The 25,753-nt window shown below is 45.6% G+C and overlaps 1 protein-coding gene across 1 annotated transcript in view; it reads right to left on the bottom strand.

The window, feature by feature from the left end:
- Window positions 1–12,007, bottom strand: part of FER1L6 (fer-1 like family member 6) — a 104,658-nt gene extending 92,651 nt beyond the window's left edge. Inside the window, exons 1-5 of the mRNA XM_036263931.1 lie at window positions 11,925–12,007; window positions 6,559–6,679; window positions 3,757–3,811; window positions 3,535–3,666; window positions 560–622 (exon numbers count right to left, since the gene is read on the bottom strand). Coding sequence (XP_036119824.1) covers window positions 560–622; window positions 3,535–3,666; window positions 3,757–3,811; window positions 6,559–6,679; window positions 11,925–12,000 — 447 coding nt within the window. The 5' untranslated portion in view covers window positions 12,001–12,007. The remainder of the gene's footprint in view (window positions 1–559; window positions 623–3,534; window positions 3,667–3,756; window positions 3,812–6,558; window positions 6,680–11,924) is intronic.
- Window positions 12,008–25,753: the final 13,746 nt, after the last annotated feature.

Here is a 25,753-nt window from a genome sequence, read left to right as displayed (position 1 = left end):
GCAGGTCTGGAGGTGTACACTCAAAGGCAACCAAGTGGTGACCACTTGCTCCAAATCACATCACATCCTCTCATCCAGCGTTACTGATATATTTGGTTCCTTCCTGGTTATTTCTCTTTCTCTATGTATTACTAACTAGGAGGGGATGGGATGGGATTAATTATCCTTAGTGTGGAGATCACTCCAAGAGAGAAACACTAACATTTACTTCCTAAAAAAAACACACAAAAAAAACCAACAACTCAAAAACGGCAATCCTTTGTCATTTGAAGTGTATTTTTTCACATTCCCACATTAGTAAGCTACACAATTCAACTCTTGATGGCTTAATAGTAGATTATAACTTGCTTCCAAAAGCATAGATTTTCTCAAAAAGGCTTTCCTTCCTGAACTCCTCTATTCCGGTTACTTCCAGCTCAGTCTTGATGGTTTCAAACTCACCAGCGCACACTCACCCTCCTGAATCTATTCACTCCTAAGCAGGCGAGCGCCCCAGAGAGTTCCCGACGCCTGGAATCTCTCTGGCTTCCCCCACTCCCACCACCAACGATATACTTACTGAGATTTTGATGATCTTGTCAAAAAGATGCACTTGAGGCCCAATGAAGTCGAAGACAAAGTACTGTAAGACACAAAGTTTATTCTGACTATAAATCCCAGCCTTGCATTTAAGAACCTGTCCCTGGAGCAGATTTAAACCTGTATTTTTCTACCCAGTGGCTGCAGGGGCCTCAGTGGCATAAATCTATGTATCATCAGTTGACTGACCATCCCCTATGGAAGGAAGATCACTAAACTTGTTTGCTTCTCTTTTCTTTTTTTAAGAATGGCACCAACCACATCTTTTCACAGGACATACGTGAGTTTTCCTCTAAAATGAGAAGTAGAATGTTGGGACGTGGTTTACATGCGTGTAAATATTTAGTAGATAGCCTGAAATTTCTCCTTCGGGAGCTAAGCCGTTTTACATCCCCACTGGCAGCACATAAAATAGCCATTTCTCCACACCTCTGCCCAGCCTTGATATCACATTATCTTTTATTTATTTATTTTTCCCAAATAGTATGATGGGTGAAGAAAATATCTTAGTGTGGAATACAGTCAATAATATTGTGGTAACTGTATATGGTGTCAGGTGAGTTCTAGACTTACTGGGGGATCACTTCGTAAATTATACAAATGTCTAATCACTATGTTGTACACCTTATACTAATATAAAATAATACTGAATGTCAACTGTAATTGAAAAATAAAAATAATAATACTAATTTTTTTTTTTTAAGAGAGGGATGTGCCTAGAGTCTTACCGCTAGTTATTGCTGGGCCTGGGACCAAAGCTGTGTTCTCCTGAAATGATCACACAAGGGGCTCGAGGACTAGATATTTTATCGTCTGAACTTTACCAAATACCTTCCAAATGTGAGGTCCTAGGACCCTAAGGTGCAGAAAATTGGAGTGGTGTTTTTTTATGGGTTGTGTGTTTTAGGGACCAACGGGTATTGGGAGAGGTGGAACTAGGAAGTTGTTTTGTGCATTATTTCCTTCCCTTTCTTTGAGCTGCAGGATGGAGGAAGGACCCAAGGACATTAGAGATGAACATGACAGCAGCAGGAAAGAGAGGAGTGACTGCCGACAGCCTTTTTAATCGGCAAAACAGGAAATCCAGATGTGGAAACTGAAAGACGTCATCGTACATTATAATGTGACAGTCAAAATGGCAGCCCTTAGGTATTGATGAAAGGTTACAGTATACATCCAGTGTCTTGGTTTAAGAAAACAGAAAAATATGTGTAACATTTCAGGAAATTTTTCATATATATGTATTCAAACTTTTAAGAGTCTCGTGTTCAGAATTTCTATTATGTGCAAACTTCACTTACACATACTTCTGCATTCTCTGATACATGAGATGCTGAGGGTTCCTCTGGACCAATAAATTAGTTCCAGTGTTTATTGTCTTCTGCTGAATTTCACATTTCAGACTCCACTGCCTCATACAGGTTCCCTAGACCTCCAAGCCTACACACATTTTTCTAGCTGGAAAATATTCCCCAGCCCCTACTAACCAGCTCCTTCAACATATGATGAATTGTGGGCTTGAAAATTAGGGTCAAAGCTGTAACAAAAATTTTTACTTCAACTTCTATGTTTTAATGTGATTATACTTGCGCCAAAGTTCATGTCATTTAGACCCAGAACTCATATGCATAAAGCAAATACTAATTATAATAATTAACAAGCTTGTAGAGCTTTGCATCAAAGCATTTCATGCACATTATTTCCTATCACATCCAAGCCAAAGGAATTATGGAGGTGGGGAGTAGACCAGGAAGGAGCCAACTGCCACTTTCACTCATGATAAAAAGCTCAGAGGCAGGAGTGGTGATGGGATTTGGGTCTTTTCTGTGAATTTCATTATCCATGCTCTCCTGATTTCCTTTTCAATTACCACTCCCATTGGGAAAATAATTAAGAGTTTACTGCATTTTTTAATTCATGGTGTCTACGGGAGAACAAGCACCCTTGGACACTTGGAGGATACATTGTTACCTCTTTGGAGGGAAATTTGGAGATATCAAAATTTTAAATGCATATACTCTTTGCCCCTCATTATGACATATAAATATTAGTATAAGTAGCAGCCAAATACTAAAAGAAATTTTATTATCCATCAATGAGAAATTGACTGGCTTAGTCAATTACAGTGCATCAATGTAATGGGAAACCCTACAGCAATGAGCAGAAAATGAGACTAAACTGTACATCCTGATGTGGGTTCATTTTTCTAAGAGCAAGGTCCAGGCCAGGGTGTATAGAATGCTACAATTCGGTTACAATCTTCATTTGTTTTCTTGTACATGCCGGAAAGAGCTCTAAAAGGATGTACAGATGCCTGGTGATGATGGCTGCCTCTCAGGAAGACTAAGGGATTAAGGATCAGAGGTAAGTGGGGCATATTTTTTTACCATATATCAACTTACACTGTATCTTTCACCATTTTTTTTTACTGTATAATCTTTTTACTTTCAAAAGAGAATGCAGTGTGCTTAATATTTAGAAGCTTCATGTCTATCTTTGATGTGTTCCTTTACTATTTTACACTGCTTAGAAAAATAGGACTATTGTACTTTCCAATGCAGCATGCCTATTTCAAAAGTAATAATTACATTTCCAATGTCTCTGCTATGCAAAAGAATGCATATCTTCTCACTAACCTACATCCAACACAGTTTTTCATATAAACCCAGAGCTTATAATGGATGAAGGTGAGCTTGTATGCAACAAGAAAATGGGTCTTACTAAAAATATAGTCATGTATTTTAAATTAGTAAAGATTTCTTACCTATCCTTTCAAATCTTTTTGTTCAGCTTTATAGGACTGTTTGTTAAGGAGGCTCAGAGAGTTTGCCACGGGCTTAGACGAGTGATGGGAAGCTGTCACAAGGGACACAGGTTTTCTATTTGGCTCAAGAACACCAGAGAGTGGCGGTGAGGAGTGCTGAGGGAGAGGACGTTGAAACCTCCACGACTTACTTCATTGTAGAATGGGCTGTTGGTTCCTTCCTTCACTGTGCTTTGCTTCTTCTCGTCCCCGATCTCAATGGTCACCACGGGGTCAATGTTCTCACCCACCAGCTGGCGGGCCTCAATGATGGTGATGGCGATCTGCAACACAAAGCAGTGGGTGTGCCCTCTGGACCTGGCCCCCCTTCCTCACAACAAGTGGAGAGGCTGGCAGGGAAGACTGTCACTTACTTGATAATTTTGGGATCTGACCTCCCCATCATGGATCTTAGTCAACAGTTTTGATCTATTGAAAGAAAATTGAACATATATATTTCATCAAGTAAGAACATACTTTAGGTCCATAAGCCAGGGTAACATTTCCCTAGGTGTTTCTAAGTGCTTTTGTTTATATCATATCGCATATTCACTTTACATCTCTGAGGGAGATAAGTATAAATGGATGAGTGACCTAACCTCTCTCTGACTCAGTTTCCCCATCCTAAAAGTGGATCTAATAACAGCGCTTACCACATGAGGTGAAGGCTACAATTTAATGATATAATGCATGTAAATGGTTAACCCAGGACCTAGCAAGAATAAATGTCAGCTCTTATTGTATTATTTATCTTTTATTTTACAGAATGAGAAACTGAGATTCCCCAGCAAGTCAGTGGCAGAGCTGGGTCTCAATGAGGATGGCCCTGTTCCCTGTCTGATCTTTTCCACAGGATCCTTTGCCATTTCCCTTAGATATAACCATTCTGAGTTTTATGGTTATACTTGAACGAATTAGTAAAAGGGAAATTGGAAAGAACCACCACGATGCTATCTCAGTGAAATTTCACATTCCAGAAGATTTCCTTTATTTGGGCTGCCATAAGTAATTGAAACAGATGTGCCACACCTGGGATTTAGGGGTTGGATAATAAAAAGAGATGAAGAATTCTTACAGTCACAGAAGCTGTAATGGATAGGAAATGAACTACACTTGAGTTCCTTTTAAATGTATTCTCTTGCCTTCTAACAATACCATCTTGCATCTGACTTCATTCCATTTCTTCTGATAATTGAGTCTGGTAGAGAACAGTGTAAACCAGCAAAAACCTCAAGGCTTTGGAAACAAACTGATCTGAAGCAGAACACGTGTTCTTCCCAATTTTGTGATGTTAGCCTTAATTTCTTCATTGGAAAGTGGAAATAAGCATTCCTACCACACAGGAATTAAAGGAGATAATGCATATGTTCATTAATAAAATGGCAAGTTTAGATCAGTCATTTACCATGTGAAATCTCTGTGATCTCCTTAAAGGAAAAACAAAGATGAATTAGCCACCATCTTGGCCTTCCAAAGCTAGCAATTTATTCAAGAGAGAGGAACAAAGCATTTAAGTAGAGAAGTAGTAGGTGTAAAATATGTTATAGAAAAAAATGCCATAGAAGTTCAGAGAAGAGAGCAATTCCTCAGAGCTGGGGTAAGCAACACAGACTTAACTCCACGGCTGGACCTAAACTGCGCGTGAGTTGGTGTGTAGACTCTCAACTAATGAAGAATGTTCTGACCAAGGAGAAAAGAAAAGTCTACTACTCCTGACTTCTTTTGTCCTGCCTTCCAAATAATTGGAAAGTGGAAATAAGCATTCCTACCACACAGGGATTAAAGGAGATAATGCATATGTTCATTAATAAAATTAATTATTAATTGGTATACATAAATAGCTGACTCATACTACTCAGTGCTATTATCCTGATGAAATAAATGGCAAGTGAGCCCTTAAAAGATATTTAAAAATAATTGAAATCCCCCCTATTCATGGAGGGGGGGTGGGGCAGTGTTGTGGTACAGTGTAAGGGGAAGGTATTGCAGTGGGTATGTTCATACAAATTTCATGTCTTCTGTTAAAGGTCAACCTCTGAGATATCACCTTCTGTGTTTTCCACTGGTCACCCACCCCTTCTGCCCCTTACATACATACACTGCCTTCCTGTCACAGCCTTGTAATAACTCAGAATCTGACACACAGGGAAGCACTGGTTTTCTCTGAGAGAAAAGATGGATGGCGTGAGGAACTATCATGAGTAAGAACCTGACATAAACAAATATGGTAGACTGAAAGCATTGATAGTTCCTATTATTGGCTTTCTTGCATCCATGCTCTTTGCCCTGTAACTCAGTCTCCTCCAACTCTGATGTGGGCTGGTCTTGTGACTTGCATTGGCCAATAGGATGCAGCAGAAATGACTTGCCAATTCCATACCTAGGCCTCAAGAGACCTGTGTACTTCCACTCTCTCTCAAAATGCTGCCGTCACCACCATTGGAACAGCTCAGAGGAGCCTGTTGGGGGACCTGATACCGTAGAGAGGATTGCCCAGTGATCCCAGCTGAGGCAAACCTAGACCAGCCTACCACCAGCCAACCCTCAGACCAATATCAGTAGAGCTGCCAAATGACCACAGACACATAAGTGTCGTATCTGTGACTATCTGGCACCAGTACAACTATTCAATTAATTTATAGACTCCTGAGTAATCATAAATGCTGATTATATTAAACTGCTGGATTTGGGGATTATTTGGTATACATAAATAGCTGACTCATACTACAGATTGCATTCAGAAGGCCAGTTTGTTCTGACTTTCTGTTGAGTCATGTAAGATCACCATCTCATCTGGGACAGACACAAAGCTAAGATACCTAGCATATTAATGAATTAAAGAGTGGGTGGGGATAGCTCCTGAATCTGTGTCTTGTTGCTGCTGTCATTTCTGAAGTGTGAGGGACATGAGGACCTTAATTCAGGGGATTGATTCCAGTCTTAAGCGAAAGCTGGTCCAGCCAGGACCCTGGTCTGCTGAAGACTGGCCTGGAGCAAGAGGCCAGCATTGCCACAGGGAAAGCTGGACATGAGGACATGGCACTTGGTCTTCCTTAGACCTTTGGCTCCTTGTAGACAGTGACTAGCTATTCTCTGTCATCCATGTCCTGCAGGGGCACCTGGCACAGGGGAAGTGCTCAGCAAATGCATGCTAACTGCCCACATAAACACTGTACCTTCTCTTTGGAGGAGCTGAGGGGGCTGGAGTGCTAGATGCATCATCATAAATAAAATCTCCTCCCAGTCCTTCCTGGTGAGAAGGGCCTTCCTGTGGTGGTTCTGCTTCACCTTGAGCATCTAGAGAAGCAAGAAAAGGAAGAAATGACTGTTAAATATACACATAGTGGTGATCTGAGCCTCCACTCCACATATAGCACTATGCTGTAGGGGTACAAGGAAACCATCTGACAGTCCTTGCCAGCATGACATTTAACACATTATTGACAGAAAGGCAGACACGTACCTTAATTTTTTACAAGAATACGCATCTTCTGTTTCCAAAAATGAGTAGATTTAAATGCATAGAACTATGTAAAGAAAACTCCATTATGAATGTAAAGACATGCTTTCAAGTCATAGCCTTGCCACAACGGGACTTAAAGCAAGCAATTTATTTCTTCTGAACCTCGTTACCACCGTTTAATGTGCATGAGGATCCCCTGGGAAACTGTTAAAATGCAGATTCTTATTCAGTAGGTCTGGGGTTTCTAACAGCAAGGTCACAGATAAGGTCGTTCCAGCATCTACGGGCCAATTTTGAGTAGCAAGGTGATGTAGGTTGAGTAGTGCTCCCCAAAGATATTGGGTCTCAGTCCCTGGAACCTGTAAGTGTGAACCTCTTTGAAAAAATGGTCTTTGCTGATGTGATCAAATCAAGCATCTGAGATGAGACTACCTGGATGACACAGGTGGGCCCTAATTGCACTCATGTGTATTCTTAGGAGAGAGAGGCAGAGGGACAAAAGAAAAATACGATGTGATTATGAGGCAGAGATCAGACTGATGCTGCCACAAAGCAAGGAATGCTGCTGCCATCAGAAGCTGGAAGAGGCAAGTAACAGATTCTCCTAAGGCAGTGGGGCCCTGCCGCCATCTTGATGTGACCCAGTGATACTGAAGGTGGACTTCTGGTCTGCATTACCAAGAGAGAATAAAACCACACAGCGTGCAGTATTTGTTACAGCAGCCACAGGAAACTAATACGTCAAGGAAAGTTCCATAAATAAATACCAAACATATTCTGTAGACCTGCCCCCCCCCCCACCTCGCCCCAGAAGGGTTCTAATTTCGTTTATCTGGACTATCACCTGGATGTCAAATTTTTACAAATTCCCCAGGTTGTTCTACTGTGGAGCAAATCTTGAGAACCAATCTTAATCAGGTTTGGGGGCAAACGCTAAAGAGTGAATGGAACACTCTCCTACACAAAGAGACTCTGCATGGTGTAGCTCAAAGACCTGACTCCAAAAGGTTTGGGCTCAAATCCCAGCTCTGTTGCTCTAAGATTTGGGGGAAGTTACATAACTTCATTCAACCCTGTTTCCTTATCTGTAAAGCAAGGCAATGCTTGTGCTACCCACCCCACAAGGCTCTTAGGAAATCTGAACAAAGTATGCACAGTCCCTAGCACAGCACCTGCCAGGTACCTGGTGAACGTTCATTGTGTGGACTTGAAGTTGGGTGACTTGAGCAAGCCACTCAGAATTTCTTGGCATTTTCCCCCTTGCTAGAAAATGAAAGGATTTGATAAGAAAAGTGGTTTTAAAGCTTTGAAAAGCTACATAACCCTTTCATGACTGTAATTTTATACCAAACGCCAGTGTATAATACAAGTCCATTTATACAGAGCTGTGTGCCCTGGGGTGAAATCCAGGCAGGGAACATCCCACAGGGCCTCACACCACCCTCTTCAGGTACCCCTCAGAACTCCTCAGAACCTTGAGCTCCATGGGATCCAACTGGTAAACTTGTCAACTTAATCATCTCTAAAATCCTTCCAGTTTTAATGTATCTTGGTTCTCTGATTTTAATCCGCAACCAAGGAAAACAGTGCCCAGTCAGGTAACCAATGGAGTCATGCACCCCATACGCCGAGATGCTCGTAGACACAGGCATTTGTAGGTGTTCAGTGTTACAGAAAGGGAGACTGAGCGAATGCAGTCACCTTTGACTCTTCTCTTGCCACGGAAACAAAGACAAGCCAGCCTGCAGAGACACCCGAAAGGATGGGTCGCCTGACTGCTCTCCTGCGGGGGCAGGAGCAACGAAGCCTCTCTCCCTGACTTGGCTACAAGGGCCTCAAGGATGGGGACCAAATGTTATCAATTCAAGTCTCCCGTGAACATGCTTAGGTATCTTCCATGTGCCAGACTCTGTGCTAGGTGAGATGCCAAGGACGGAAGGGTGACAACATGTGGACCCCTCCCTCTGCATTACCTGCTAGAGACAGACACAGACCCGGGTCAGCAGGGCAGTCAGCTCCTTCTGGAGCGTGCACGCATGCGTTCATTCATTAACTGAGTTACTGCCATGTTCGCTGCAGTCCACTCCCCATGCAGCATCCAGAGTGGCCGTCTAAAAACACCCACCTCGTGTTGCTTCTCTCCTTAAAACCCTCAGTGGCTTTCCATTGTACTTAGAATAAAGCCAAAGTTCACTGACTGATGCTCTGCTCAGTCTGGCTCCCGACTCCTCCTCCTGTCCCTCTGCCCCTCTGTCCCTGCCATCACTGCTTTCTAGTCGCACGAGCCTATTTCAGTTCCTTCTGCCCTAACAAGCTCCCTCCTGCTTGGAATTTGTCTTCACGGACATCCCTCCTGATCCTGTGCATCCCCTGCTGGGTTCGTCTTCTTCCTTGAACTTTCAGCTTGAATGTTACCTCCCCAGAGAACCCCTCTGACTGCCCTGGAAGACATTCCCCGACAGTCTGTTCCAGCACACTGTCTACTGTCTGGACGCTCCTTTTCTCAGCCTGTGATGCAGTTGCCTCATCGGCGCCCAGAGAGGTAACAGATGGCCCATCTAGAGCAGGACCATTTGAGGACTTCTTTCCACAAAGGTGTGGGTGTCGGAAAACCACAAAGGGCTGTGTAGCTCTCTGGGGCTCACAGCAGCCAAGCTGCTACCACTCAGAGCCCTCCCCTACAGAATGAGAGAGAGCAGCCACCAGAACCTAGAAGGAGACGTCGCGTTCAGTCATCTCCCCTGAGGAGCAGCAACCATCCTTCCATTGAGCAACATGGATCATAACCTCACTCTCTTCCCTCTCTCAGACCTCCTGCTGGGACGCTCCATGGGGGACGGAATCTGGGTCATGAATCCATAGAGGTTAGCCTCCAGGGACAGAGAACAGGTGGGAAAGGGTGCAGAATAGATCTGGAGGAGCAAACAGAAGAGTCCTACACAGAGCTGCCCCCTTTCTAGACCATTATAGCACAGCACCCCGCTCTCGGCAGACATTCCATTACTATCTGATGAGTAGATGAATGAATGGATGATCATGGAAGGTACCCAAAAACTTTTTGTTGGGTAACTAATTAATGGAGGAGTGAAGGTCATTGGAATTTTAGAAAATCAAGGCATGGCCAGTATGCTTCCAAGTAGATGTGCTAAGAGCAACAGACTTGAAGAAGCTCAAAACACTTCACCCAGGAAAGTCCTAACTTTTCAGGCCAGGCCAAGAAGGAAAAACCAATGTGTACTCAGGTCTTGGACTTTGTTTTGTCAGTCTCCTACAGGGTGGCCCCTAGCCAGCAGGATGGGTGCTATTTACTTTCTAGGAGGGACCTGACTCTCTGCCCTGTTTGCTTTGTGGGCTGAAGACTAGTGAGAATGAGCACAGAAGCCAGCTCCTCAGAAATGCCTGGGGTTGACTGGCCAAGACTCTCCCTGCTCGTCCCTCCCCCCTTTGCAGTGAGAGCTCCTAACTGGGAATGGCCCAGGGGTACGAAAGCCCAGGCTCAGCTGTGAGACTGACCTGGACTCAGGGGCCAGCTTCTTCTCTTCTTAGCTGCGTGTCTTTGGGCAAGCCTCTCACTCTCTCTGAACCTCTGTTGTAAACCAGGGGCAAAGGAATCTACATTTTAGAGTCATGAACGATGCATGTCAAGTAGAAAGCATCAGGGTCTTCTTAAATGTGCCATAAATATTATTTTTCATAAGTCCGTAAAGGAAGGGACTGTGCCTTATTCGCGCACGTGTCTCCAGGACCTACCAGAGCGTTGTAATTTCAAGGACGCCAGGAAAGACCCCGAGCCTTTTCTACCCACACCCTGATCCCTTCAACTTAACTGAATAGACAAGTACTTCCATGAAGTGTTAAGCCTTGTCTCCACTAAAAGTGTAATGCCTCTCCCCTCCCGTCCCAGATGACTCGGACTCATTATTACCAATATGAATAGTTTCCACAATATTTGATTGTAAGATTAGGTTTTTCCTGAGGCAAGGAGCAGACTTAGGTTGGGCAACAGGTGACACAGGACACCTGTTGCAGATGGCAGTGAAGGGTGAAGGAGGCCCCCCTCCCCCCAAGGAGACGAGAGGGGTAAAAGATGAAGCAGACCTACTGCCCCATTTTGGTTTAGAAACGGCCCATAAAACTAGCCTCGAACTGGTTGCTGTCAGGGTCGCCCAGCAGAAGTCCCCCGGGACCACCCAGACCTGTCCCATAGAAGCAGGTGTTCCTATTTCTTTCAATGAACAGGAGAGTCAAGCGGATGCCGGCCTGGCGTCGCTGGCACAGTTCACACCGAACTCAGGCTCTGCTCTTTAGGAGAAGGAAGTAGCCTATTCTCAGGGCATTTCTGCCTGGATTTACCTCCCAACCCGACTGCTTCCAGATGCTGTGCCTGCCATGGAGGGCAGGTTCACGGCAGCCACACAGGGTCCTGGGATAAAAAGGACCACGTCGAACTTGGCTTAATTCTCTGCTTCACCACCTAGAAACCCTTAGTCATTCATTAACAGTGGCTTTGCATTTTGTGTTTCACTAGGGCCGTCCAAATTCCCCACACTTCACTCTCTCTGCATCCCTGCAAGCTCGTTGCTAAAACTAGGACAAAAACACCTACTGGTAAGAGATGGGGGGGTTAAATGAGACAATATATACAAAGCCTCCCCCGTAGCAGCTGCTTCGCTCGCTGTTATTTTCAAAGTCTCACTTGATTCTCCATATGGCCATGTGAGGTCAGCCCAGCAACCCACATCATGTCCATCTGACGAAGGAAGACACTGAGGCTCAGAGCGCTGAGGAGCCTGAATCCAGCTGCTGCCTCCACATGCACCCCTCCCATGCCCAGCAGGTGCCCACCCAGCCCTGTTGGCTCCATGACCAGGTGACCAGGTGGCCAGGTGGCCAGCCATCCTGGGGCAGACTGCCTTGGGCCCACACCTGTCATCAGCAGGATATGAAGACCCAGCAGGCAGTATGTTTCTTGCCTCACCCCTATGGAGAGTGAACCCCAATGTCACCCAAGAAGGGGTCCACTCTGTGAGACCCGCAGAGTAACAATCAGTTACCCCCCACACACACACAAAACCTCACCTTGGGCAGCCTTGTTGGCTAGGATCAACCCCTTCTCTGCTTTATTCTTCTTCTTCTTCAGCTTCAACCCAAACATCCCCTTTCTGAAAAAAAGAAGAAAAGCTTAAACACAGAGTCACTTTGAGTCATTCAGATACTTTGGAGAAAACAAACACACACATGCACACGCACACACTGAGTTCTCCTGGAGGCCCACCAGCCTCCGCATCTACCCAGGATGGAGATCAGAAGACAGTGTCAGGATGACTCAACAGGGACCCAGACAGTTTTACTTATGCAGAAACCACAAAAACTCCACCTGAACAGAAATTGTAAAAAAAGAAAAAAAAAAGGAATCGTGAAGTACACCTACGATCACACTTACATGAGACATAATTCTAATACTGACAGCACTAGTGGCATTTCTCCAATTCTCCTCACTTATCTGTGCCATGCATGCAAGACAAATGGCATCATTTAATCATGATGGTAATACAGCGACCCTCTCCGACCCATCTTACAGATGAGAAGCCAAGGCCCAGAGAAGGCAGGTCATGTTTCTAAGGTCACACAGCTCCTGAGCCTCAGAGCCACCACTGGAACCCAGGCTTGTCTGATTTCAGAGCCCAGGCTCTAACCAGTGGGTGGCCTTGAGCCTGCTGGTTCCTTTGAGCAACATGAACACCCTCTTCAGAGCCAGGCTCTCAGACCATTTCCAAGGTCAAGAGGCCCTGGGATTCACTGAAGTCACACCACAAGGACGCAGCGAAGCTGACACATGGTATGTGGCACAAATGTCAGCTACTGTTATTGTTATTATTACCCCTGAGCTGGAAGCTGTTTGGGGACCACCTTCTCATCGCTGGAAAAGGCCCTAGTCAGACAATAGGAGCATCCCTGACCCTCTGCTGGCCTCCTGAGAGAGCCCCTTTCTGGGGCTGAGAGGCTGGAGAGTGGCTGCCCTGCTGGGAAGGATGGAAAGTCACGGTTCAGGGGAAGTCGCGGCCTTGAGTCAGCAGGCTGGGGAGGGCGGCCCTGGAGGAAGGAGGCAGAGGAACAGGGAGGCCTGGGGAGGGGGGAGAGAGCAGAAACGGCTCAAAGCCTCTCACAAGTTCTGCCGTCCGGGAGCAATGCGGGAAGAGTGCGGGGACTAGTTTTCCATTTTGCTTTCTTATTTAGGACTCGGGGGGCAGCAGAGTGCAGAGGCTCGATGAGGAACCCCGTGTCAGACGGACTGGGTTCTAACCCCAGCCCTGTCTTCGCAACCTTGAGCGGGTCAGGTAACATCTCTGAACTTCAGGGCTTTCATGTATAAGATGGGACAATGAATGTAAAGCATTTCGTATGACAACTGGAACCTACTGGTTGGTCAATAAGCATGAGTTATTCTTGTTATTATTCTAAGGGGTAGGATTAGGACCAATGAGCAGAAGCTTCTAGGAGACACATACGTCCACTTACTCATTTATTCACTTATTTGTTTATTTATTCTGTTTATGGTCTGCCTTGACCCAGATGAGCATAAGGATCTCTCCACAATGGTCTGTCTGAACTGTGAAACAGACTGCACTGGGTGGGGGGTGAGTTCCCCATTCCTGGAGGTGTGCAAGCAGAGGCCTGGGGACCATTGGTAAAGGATATTGTGACAAGGACAAACATCAGACAGGGGTTTACCTGAGGGGCTCTTTGAGACCTTCAGATACAGTGGAATGGAAAAAATAGGCTCTCGAACCACCCAGGCATGGATAGATCGGGCAAGTCATTACCTCTCTGAACCTGTTTCCCCATGGGTACAATGGAGGTAATAGCAAAATACTTACTTAACAGGATTTTTATAAGAATAAAATGACATAAAGTAAGCAAAGCACTCAGGACAGTACCTGGTATATAAAAAGTGCTAAAAAAAAATAATAAAGTACCCTTCTAAGAGGTAGCATTTTTTCCCCTTTGATTTGCCATCACCATGTGACAAGAAAAATAATCTAAGTCTCCTGGGGATGTCAAGAGAATATACACAAGGGGATCCCTTTTGTCTGAAATGTCTCAAAGGAACCTTCCAATAATAGTTCTTGCTACCCTGTTTCCAAAGAAAAGTTACCAGGGAGAAGGCCCAAGGTCAGTCCCTTCCAGACCCTGAACTGCCACCGTGGTCTCCAAGGGCTCACTACCATGATCGCTTCACAGAGGCAGCATTGGATGTTCTGGGAACTTGGCCAATGGTCTCTGCAGACTACTCGAAAAGGCTGAGTTACTTCCATCCTCAAATAGGAAGTTGCTTCTAATAAATGACAGTATCTACCAGAGGGAGACATAAGGTTCTTTTGGAACATCTTCATCATCAACGGCCTCCGCATTCGGAATCTCCCCCTGGGCAGCTGATGACTCTGGGCCTGCACAAAGGTGGGCCGTGGCAGGCAGGAGAGGAGGAGGGGGGTCCCGCCTCTTAGAGACGGGCACTCCTGCCCCCCTGAACCAAGAGCTGCTGGCCCTGCTATCCATTAGGGGCAACTAAGGACGCTTCAAAGACGCTGATGTCTGAACTCACTTTCGGAGCTTAAACTGCTTCAGAGAAGACCAGCCTGAGAGGCCCTGGTCTAGGAGTGGCTCAGCCCCTGCAGAGGAAACTGGAGAAATCCTTCCGAGTTGCCCAAAGGGTTTACAACCAGCTTGGCTGTTTGGGCAGGTGGATGTTGGCTTCACAAACATACAAGGTGTTTGCTCAAACCCCTGAGTCAGTCATCAAGGGCACTCCTTGTCTGACTCCCAGCAAGAAAAGCCTTTTTGCCCAGCTGGTGTGGCTCGGTGGCTGAGTGTCAACCCATGCACCAAGCAGTTGCTGTTTCGATTCCCGGTCAGGGCACATGCCCAGGTTGTGTGGGCTCGATCCCCAGTGGGGAGTGTGCAAGAGGCGGTCCATCAATGTTTCTCTCACCTTCTTCCTTCCTCTCTCTCTAAAAATCAATAAAAACATATATATTTTTAAAAGCCTTCTTGAGCCCTGGCCAGTTTGGCTCAGCGGTTAGAGCGTTGGCCTGCGGTCCGGAGAGACCCGGGTTCGGTTCCTGCTAAGGGCACATACTTCGGTTGCAGTTTGTCCCCGGCCCTGGTTGGTCGTGCGGGTGGCAGCCACTCGATGTATCCCTTCACATCGATGTTTCTCTCTCTCTCTCCCTCCCACTCTATCTGTACAAAAAATGGAAAAATATCCTCGGGTGAGGATAAAAAATAAATAAATAAATAAAAAATAAAAGCCTTCTTGATAAAAATTGATTTCTCCTCCTCGGCTCCATGACAGCCCCAGTAGAGGGGACACACAGCTTACCGTCCCAGAACGACCGTGCCGCTGGCATATCAAAGAGCACAGAGTAACTGGTGACAGGAGACAGCGCAGGGGCCAGCTTTCACCCACCTGCTGGTGCTAGAATTGGGGGGGGATGCTTGACCCTGACGAGCATGTTTAATGCACACGTGACACAAGGACGTTTCTTACCCAATTCACAGGATGACATTAAAATAGGAAACACTGCTTGTAAAATGCAAAGCATGCTACAAATTATTGCAATGCTGATGACAAAGAAATGGGCTAGAATATTTCCCTAAATGCATATAAAATTTTTTTTAATGTTTTGACATTCACGATGTGCCAGGAACACCATTTTACACACTTTATCTCCAAGGCTTCCCACAGCGTATCACTGGGCAGATGCTGTCATTATCCACATTTACAAACGACAGGTTGTCGAGGGTTTCCAGCCCACATCGTGGGATCCTCCAGGAAGTCAGGAAGACTGACCTGGTAAGTCTCCAGGGTAGCTGCCATCATCATCCCCTCTCCAGTCTGCCCAGGGTTCCAGCGTGGGGACCCTCCCACTTCATAAAATGATTGAGACGCTCTGGTTTAGGATCTACTGAATCTCTTCCCAGGGCCACCCCAAGACAAGTCAAGAGACACACAGAAACGCCCATACCAACCTGGTCTCCTCAGGGTGAAAGCTACCATGACTCCGATATCTGTATCCAAACAATAAGAATGGCAAACAGTGCACATGTTAGACTTGCTGCAGCACATCTGTTCGAGGGGGCGGCGCTCCCTGTTGAAGCCCGGGGCCCTCACTGCTGGGGGGCGGGGTAGGGCAGCCAGCCTGGCACCCGGAAAGAAGAGCTGGACAACTAGAGTTTGGGTCTCATCTACACATGTTCTAACTAGGTCACAGGGGCACTTCTCTGAGCTCCAGGCTCCGCTTCTGTGGAAGGTGGCAACACAGGGAACTCCGCGCTTCTCCCGGGCTGTTCATGTGACCTCGCTGAGCCCTCGCGCTGCACTGGTGAGAGCCCTCAAACACCTGCGTCGGTGTCACGTCCCAGCTCGGTGGGGCCGGGTTAGGAAGTGGCTCACAGGCAGGGTCTCCGTGTGTTCTTTTTTTTTTTTTTTAAAGAGATTTATTTATTTAGATCATCACCTGAGGACATTCTTAGAGAGATGAAGGGAGGGAGGGTGAGAGAAAGAGAGAAAAAAATGGATGTGAGAGAGAAACATGGACCGGTTGGTTGCCTTCTGTATGTGCCCCAACTGGGGATCAAACCCACAACCCAGGTGTGTATGTACCCTGACCGGGAATCAAACCCGCAACCCGAGTGTGTATGTACCCTGACCGGGGAATCAAGCCGGCAACCCGAGTGTGTATGTACCCTGACCGGAAATCAAACCCGCAACCCAGGTGTGTATGTACCCTGACCAGGGAATCAAGCCAGCAACCCGAGTGTGTATGTACCCTGACCGGGGAATCAAGCCAGCAACCCGAGTGTGTATGTACCCTGACCAGGGAATCAAGCCGGCAACCTTTCGGTGTAGAGGACAACACGCAGCCAACTGAGCCGCTCCAGCCAGCATGTGTTTTCCTACTGTGTCACCAGATCCCCCCACTGGGCTCGCCTCTCCTACTGCCAGTGGGGAATGGAAGCAGCTCAGGCCACAGGACAACACACTAAGCTACCTGTGTCAGTGGTGTGAACTGTGCAGGCCCTGCTCTCCTCCCCACCTAAGAGGACACAGGATACAGGGGACCTGTGCACCTCACCCTCAAAATCCAGAGCAGAATCCCCAATACTTTGAGAATTTGTTTTGGCTGACCCTGGCTGGTTTTCTCAGTGGTTAGAGCGTCGGCCTGCGGACCAGAGAGGCCCAGGTTTGGTTCCTGCTAAGGGCACGCACCTCGGTTGCGGTTTATTCCCGGCCCAGGTTGGGGCTGTGTGGGTGGCAACCACTCGATGTGTCTCTCTCGCATCGATGTCTCTCTCTCTCTCTCCCTCTCTCTCTATCTGAAGATAAATGCAAAAATGTCCTCGGATGAGGATAAAAAAAAAAAGTTAAAAAAAATAAAAATAAAATTTGTTTTGGCTGCCTTGTAAACTTATTCATGTGAAAACTCTTACAAACATATAAAAATAAATTATGTTTCATTATATAGTTGATACAATTTCTTTATCCAAAAGATAAATTTGCATGTAACAGGTCTATTTTAAGAACTAAACAAAACCAAGCTTTCCCACCATTCTGAGCTTATCTACAGAGCCTTGGCTAATTCCCTGGGTGCCTTCTGGGAAATCCCTTCTTGGAAATATCCAGTCTGTGTATTTACCTTTACTTCTGAGACTGGGATATACTCATTAAAGGCAAACCACCAAACATTGAAACAGCCACAGTGTGGGTTTTGACAGAAGATTGTTAAAATAGAAATCCACATGACATCCTGCCTTTGTCAGGACTCTGAAACTTTCACCCTGGCCGGTGTGGCTCAGCTGGTTGGGAGTCTTACCATCTCCAAACGGTCATCAGTTTGATTCCCAGTCAGGGCACATGCCCAGGTTTCAGGCTCGATCCCCAGTAGGGGGCGTGCAGCTGATTGATATTTCGCTTTCACATTGTTGTTTTTCTCTCTCACTCTCCCTTCCTCTCTCTCTAAAAATCAATAAAAATTCTTTGTAAAAAAAGAAACACAGTCTGAAGCTTTTCTTCCTCTCTCCCTGTGATCTTCCTATCACAATCTACTTGTTTGATATCCTATTTCGTTAGGGCTCAACTGTGGCTGCACGTTGGACTCATATAGGGAGCTTTCTAAAACTGTCCCCCACACCATGGCCAGGCCCCATCCCAGAGACTCTGATTTCTTTGGTTAGCCATGAGGCTCCGGCCCAGTAGTTTTAAAGTTCCCGAGGTGATACTAATATGCACCAGAGTCACAAACCCCTGGGGCTAAGTAATCAGAACCAATGAGCTGTTCTCTCAAAGAGAAGGTTTATATTTTTTAAAGAAAGTTCAAAAGATAATTTTATAACCAAAGGAACAATGACATTGAGGAAATTCAGAGAAGCTGGTGGATATATTTGAGTAAGCTGAATGAACTTTATTGTCTAACCCCAACTTCTCTTCCATTCATTCCCATCCTGGCAAGGAGGCCACAGAATCGGTTGACTTTTCTACTTATGCATAGGATCAGCTCAGTCTTGGAGGAACTGAGTCAAAGTGTCCCAGCCAATGGCCTGAATGGATGGGGCACTGACTCCCTATCTCATGGGAACCAGTTCGTTCTTGCCCACTGCAATTTGGAACCAACCACCTCACTGAGGTAAGTAGATGTTTCTCTAATAGGTCCTCATTGTGCACATTCCTTCCCCATTGGTCATCGTAATAAAATTCAAATGTTACCAACTCAACAGACTATCATTGAGAGCCTTGACATTCACCGGAGAGAGTCAGCTGAGCCTAGGAAATGCACCTCCAAGGATGCTAAGGAACCCTCCTCCTGTGGTTTCTCTGCATCAGGAATAATTCAGAGCCACATCGTGTAAAGCCAGCCCAGGTTAAGCCGGACCTTCAAGATCTTTGCCAAATGCTCAAGGGCAAGGTAGGAGGATGGTTCTGCCCCAGGAAAATGGGGACGCTTCCTCGCATGCATCTCACCCACCCTGCAGCACACTCAAAGTGTCCACTATTGATGCCATTCCAAGGGTTAGGATCCCTTTGCTGCCTCTGGTCACTGGCCTCCATCCTCTCCTGTCCTTCTCCTCTATGGCTAAGATCAGCACATGACCAAGTAGGGTGCAAGGAAAACAGATTGGCAGGTGGTACCAAAGACTCTGTACAGTTACGGCTGCTGGGTGCTCCCCAACCCCAACCTTTCTCTAGCCTGGGCCCCTAAGAAAATGTTCCTTTTTCCTCCTCCATCTTTATAGCCAGGCTAATCAGAGCCATGATCTCTGTTCTCCTAAAGACAAAAGAATCAACGATTAAGCCAAAAAGAGGCTACAAGCAGCTTCCCAACATTTGGAACAAGCTGCTCTCTCCCTGTGTCCCAACACAAACAAGTCTTCAAACTCCCACCCTTTTTAAGCTTTTGCTTTTCTTTACTCCCCAAACCTTCTCCGCCCGCATCTTCATGGTTATCTTTTGGCAGAACAATAAGAGTATGGGACCCACTGTTGACACTCCACCTGGGTAAGATGAAGGTCCAAGGTTCCTATCTATGCCCATGTGGTCTTCCCTTCTTCGGGTCTACCTCCCCACAGAACATCCGTATTCTACTTTCTGCCCTACTTCCAACTGGAAGGAAGTCACTGAGGCGGGGTTTCTCCTCCCTGCAGCCGGGTGCATGAGTCCATCTGATTCACTGGGAAGTATCTAAAGCCAACTGGACTCCAGTCCATACAGCTTCCTCCCATCCAGCTTTGCCAGCAGTAATGGCGATGTTTTGATCTCTATTTCTCAGTGGGTTTTGATCATGCGGGGGAAAGAGAAGGATATGGTTATAGCCTTAGGGTTGACAATACACTGACATAGAACAGATTTTGTTACAAGTGAGAATCATTAACTCCAGCTGGGTAAAACGAAGGTCTAATGAAACTCCTTCTAAATCTCATTTTTTGGAGTCACGGATACTGAAGACAGGTCCTGTGTGAAATTAAATTAAGTAACCACCCTTGCTATGGTATGTTCTCAGAGCCTTTAATATGCTGCCATTCAGTGTGACTCTCTAAGAGGGTAATACAGTATTCATATTTTTTTCAAATTAATTTGATCACCCCTTTATCTCAAAACATCAAGTATCTGCACACTTCGGGGGATACCCAGAGAAAGAGAATCTTGGCAACTTTTAGCTCTCTTTTCTCTTTTAAAACTTTTATGAGGTGAGCAGTGAACAAGCAAGAACCACTGAGAAGACAGAGATCCCAGGCCTGGTCTCCCAGGTCCCGTTTAATTCCTCCTCTGCACCTGCACGGCTCCTGTTCTAGTTCAGTACCTAACTGGCCTCCTGCGTCCGTCCTCTCTCCTTCCTGCAAACTACTCTCCATTCTGCAGACATCTGCAAACTAGAAGAGCAGAGAACTTCCTTAATATGATAAAGGACTCCTACAAAAACCCTAGAGTCAACATCATACCAGTGGTAAGGATTGAGAGACTTCCCCCTACGATTAAAACAATGACACAAGGATGTTCACTGTCACTCACTCCTATCCAGCCCAGTACCAGTTCCATAAAGTTCACCTATTTGAATTAATAAGTGAATTTAGCAGGATAGTAAGATACAAGGTCAGCACACAAAATTCAATTGTACCTCTCTATACTAAAAACAAAGAGTTATAAAGTAAACTTACAAATAAAAGGTATTATAATAGCATCAGAATTTTAAGAATAAATCTAAGAAATATGAGCAAGGCCTCTACACTGGAAATTAGAAAATAAGATAAATGGAGTGATACTCCATGCGCATGAGTGGGAAAATGTAATATTGGGAAGATGTCAAACTTCCCCAGTTTAATTTAGAGATTACTCTTTACTATATTCACTTTGTGAAAAATTTCAAGACATACATTTGTGATTTGTATGTGCGTGTTCTGTGTATATGTCATGATTCAAAAAAATGTTTAATTTTTTGAAAGCATAGGTTTGAGATCCAAAGTCGTGGCTTTGCGTATCAGCTCAGCCACCTGCTAGTTATGTAACATTGATCAAATCCTTATCCTTACTGCACCTCAGTTTCTTCATCTGTAAATTGGAGGATATGTCGTGTCTCTCTTAGAAGGCTGTTGTAAAGATTAAATGAAATAAAAATGTAACTCCTGTTTGTAAACACTGAAGTGCCATATCCTGCCCAGCCGGTGTGGCTCAGTGGTTGAGCATCAACCCATACACCAAGAGGTTGCCAATTCAATGCCCGGTCAGGGCACATGCCCAGGTTGTGGGCCCCAATCCCCAGTGGGGGGGCGTGCAGGAGGTGGCCAATCGATGTTCTCTCTCATTGATGTTTCTATCTCTCTCTCCCTCTCCCTTCCTCTCTCTCTAAAAATTAAAGAAAAATAATAATAAAGGGCCATATCCTATACATGTTAATAAAATGAAAAGAATAGGATCAATATTCTGTGAATGTCCCTTAAGGTTCCCCACAATTCAGCCTCAGCCCACCAGTCCAGCACTTGACTCCCCAAACACTGTGCTCGAGCTCAATGGACAGCTCTTCCTGAATTCATCACACGTGTGCCCATGAACCCTTTCTCACTCCAAGCCCTCCATTGAAAGCGACTTCTCCCATCTCAAACTGTCAACACCCAAATCTATCGGTCCAACTCAACTACCTCCTTGCATGTGATGGGTCTTCCAGCTTTGCAAGGAGGAACAAGTCACGCATTCTTCTGGATTCCACTAGCACTTTGTTCTTATCTCTATTACTGCATTTATCCCATAGATTACAACAGTCTTTAAAACATTCATTTTCCCTTATTAGATACTGAGCTTCTGAAGGTAGTAACCATGCCTACTTACATCTATACCTTCAGTATCTAGCATAATGCCCGGCACATAGTAGGGCTCAATGACTATTGGACACATGGATAGATAGATAGATAGACAGATAGACAATGACTACTGGACACATGGATACATTTTTTCTAGAAAACTCCATAAGAATTCACTGGAAGTTCTTTAGCTCTCTTTAAAAAAATGTATCATAGCAGACAGAAAAGAGTTAAGGCCATTCCAAGACAGAGCATAATGAGAGAAGAGAATAATCGAAAACATCAGTTGCTAAGCCTTGCCCTAACAGTTAACTTGGAGCTGTGAAGAAAGAGGAAATTATTCTCTCTGGGGCCTGATGAACCATTTGTTCTCCATTAAATGGTGCATCAGCTCTGGCTGTCACCCAGTCTTGGTCTCCATCCATTTCTTAAAATCACTCCCTTTTCTAATACATCCTCCTTTTTCTTTCTCTTTATCATGTCTAAATACTTTTTATTGGTTGGTATTTCTCCACCACCAGTCCTTAGATGGTGATTCAACAAAAGTATACAGAGCCTATTTGTGTCCCAACACAAATAGGGCTGATGTGAAGAGATACATCTAACAGGGTCCTTAGCCTTAGAGCTGCTCACAGAATGCTTGCACTGATGCAGGCGCAGAAGAGCAATGCTATCATAGGTAGGTACCAAGTGCTTTTGGAGAATGGAGGAAAGAATGACTGACACGGGCCAAGAAGAGCCAAGGAAGGCATCAGGAGGAGGTAATATTTTAGTTTGTCTTAAAAAAGGAATAAGACCCTGGAAGCACAGAAGAGATGGGTGGAAAGGATTCGATACTTACTTTGTGTCAGGTTCCTTTACATGTGATAATTTATTGAATGACCACAAAGACTTTGAACGAAGACAATATTAGTCTCAGTTTAAAGAAAAGAAATTGAGCCCTGGCCGGTTTGGCTCAGCGGTTAGAGCGTCGGCCTGCGGTCCGGAGAGACCCGGGTTCGGTTCCCGCTAAGGGCACGTACTTCGGTTGCAGTTTGTCCCCGGCCCTGGTTGGTCATGCGGGTGGCAGCCACTCGATGTGTCCCTTCGCGTCGATGTTTCTCTCTCTCTCTCCCTTCCTCTCTCTCCCTCCCTCTCTATCTGTACAAAAAAAAAAAAAGAAAAGAAATTGAGCCCGGCCAGTGTGGCTCAGTGGTTGAGCATTAACCCATGCACCAAGAGGTTGCCAGTTCGATGCCTGGTCAGGGCACATGCCTAGGCTGTGGGCCCGATCCCCAGTGGGGGACATGTAGGAGGCAGCCAATTGATGTTCTCTCTCATTGATGTTTCTATCTCTCTCTCTCTCCCTCTCCCTTTCTCTCTCTCTAAAAATCAACTGCAGTGGCAGTTTCAAATGGCTCTTGGCTCCATTCTGGAAGGTGTCTGCCGTGTGGGGACAGTACATACACAGATACTTAAGGAAAGTATCCCTTGGCACGACGCTCAGGCACAAGGTTCGCATGGACCTTCTGCCATTCTCTTCCCTCCACAGGCCTGGAAAACACCTCGGATAGCATTTTAAAATATCCCTCGCCACTCTGTCGGGGTTCTAGAAAGAGGGGAGAGCGAGTGTGAAAGCCTGGAGACAAACATGAACACAGTGCGAAACATGCCCCTCTGCACGTCTGGAGCAAAGCGTGGAGGGGCAGAGAGGAGCATGAGGCCTGAGCCACGGGCAGGAGGGAGGTCATGCAGGAACTCAGGTCATGGGGAAGGGACTCTGATTTTACCTTAAGAGCAATAGGGAGTCACTAAAGGGTTCAACAGGGGCACTCTGTGCCTAGGGATCTTGTCTTCTCTCCACAGTGCCATCCCTCTCGGTCAACAGTCCCACCTGGGACCACTCTCTTGTAGTTTGAGCTGAGGACTTAGCAGGCGAAACGTCACCGAACTGTCAGTTATAAGTTGGCAGCTGCTTCTCTGACTAGACAGGCCCAGCAGGGCTCCCGGCAGCAGATGCTCCTCAAGGGCACATGGCTTGACCAGTGCCTCTTAGTTCCACAGCTATAAGGTGGGGAGGTCTCGGGAGAAGCAGCTCCTTTTTGTGTCTTGACAGAAGTTCTGCTTCCACATGCCCTTGAGTACTAGATTTCAGAGGCTGCTTGGGAGGAATAGGTGCGTCTGGATGGGGTCCCGGCAGTTACGAGAAGTATGGGGGAGTGCCAGACAGTACGTGAGGCATGATTTTGGTCACAGATTTTAACCCTTTTGCATTATTAGAAATATTCTGATAGATTGTGTTTGTCTCTGGCTGGGGTTCACTTGCTGGAATAAACAACAAAGCACCCCGGAATGGTGATGGAAAGAAAGCGGGATTCACCATGAGGATCAATGAGTCTGGACTGATGACCAGTGCCCAGTCCCAAGACTAGACAGTCATGGAGAAGGATCAGCACTGGCCCAGGGGGTGGCTGGGACAGGAAGCCCCTCCCAACTCGGTGGCCTCAGTACTAAAACCGCTGAGCATCCAAGTACAAACCAAGGTGTGAGAGCCTACGGGAGCCCTAGGACCATCCTTTATCCAAGAAGGACTCCCTTCCAAAGGAATGTATTTTTGAGAGACAGAAGCAAAATCTGTGACTACAGATGGATTGATCTTGTTTCTTTGGCTACTGCTCTTTATGCCTCCAGAGAAACTTGAGAGTAGGAAAGCATACCTCCAAGAAAAGCAAGCTGAACATTCTTCTCACTTGCATAAGCAATTACTCTGAATGGTAGGAGACAATGTGACTTACCTGTAACCTCAACTAATGAAGCAGGTCATGCCTCGCGCGCTGTCTGGCACTCCCCCGTGCTTCAGTGTTTTGCACATACTAGGTATTCAAGGGGTATCCATTTAATAAAACACATAAAACTGTCAACTGACAAGCCAGCCCTTGCCCTTGATCCTCCAGTGACAAGGAGCTCACTACCTAACAACTCAATAGGCCGATGACTACAAATACTCCCCAAACATGCAACAAGCGGAAGTAAGAATCTATATTAGTTCCACCAAGACAAAAAAGTTCAGAGTGAATCATACTAGAACTATGCAATTTCGGTTAAAAAAAAAAAAAAGAAATAATAAATACAACCATATGTATTTTTGGCGGAATGACTGGAGAGAAGAGGTTGAGAGAAAACAGGGGCAGGAAAAGAATTCCAGATACTTGATGGGAGAGATTATCAATGATCTCAAGCCCAGGGGTCTGCTCAAAGGTTAAGGGGTGAGAGGAAGTAATGGAAGACCAAGTAGATGACAAGGTGGCTCAATCTGCCTTCCATTCTTCCCCCCATCCCTTCAACCCAAGGGATCCATTTCTATCTGTTTTATATCATGAGGAGTTTGAGTAGTAAATGAACTTTTTAAGTTTGAAAACCACTAATCAAGATCAACCTATTCATTCAACAGATAAGGAAACTGAGACCCAGAGAAAAAGTAGGAACCAGATCAAGGGTCAAGATCATATATCTGCTTATCGAAATTGCTGTGACTTCTGGATGTCCATCTATCCTGTGTTAGAACCCACAACCCAGGTCTGTGCCCTGACCGGGAATCGGGATGGCAACCTTTTGGTGCACAGAATGAAGCTCAACCAACAAGCCACTCTGGCTGGGCTGCAAAGGATTTTGTCTCCTCTGTATGTCCGAGTTCTTTCGTGGCTCCTGCAACCAAGAAGAGAAAAATTCTACTTCCCTTGAGCTGATTACTTCCAAGAGTAAAAATTTTAATTAGTGAAGTCAAACGAAGCTCTCTAATCAGTCAAAACTTGAAATATAATGAGGCAACTGAATACAATTATAAACAGCTTCCAGTCATCCATAACCAAGACATGGTCTCAATTAATAAAAAAAAATCCCCACCACAAAGTCATTGCTTCCGTTTTCAATGATGTCCTGCATAGAGGGAAATAAATCCAAAGACTCATGTATCAACCCATGCAATCAAACCCAGCTCGGAAAGTATTTTGGAGAGGCCTGACGGGACAGCCAGTCTTGAGGCAGCCTTTTGTGGGAGACTCACAGGGGCTCAGAAACAACAG

This window comes from Molossus molossus, unplaced genomic scaffold, assembly GCF_014108415.1.
Source record: "Molossus molossus isolate mMolMol1 unplaced genomic scaffold, mMolMol1.p scaffold_m16_p_16, whole genome shotgun sequence".
NCBI classification, from domain to species: domain Eukaryota; kingdom Metazoa; phylum Chordata; class Mammalia; order Chiroptera; family Molossidae; genus Molossus; species Molossus molossus.
The sequence above is the reverse complement of the archived record's forward strand: the minus strand, read 5'-3'. Positions and strand labels throughout refer to the sequence as shown.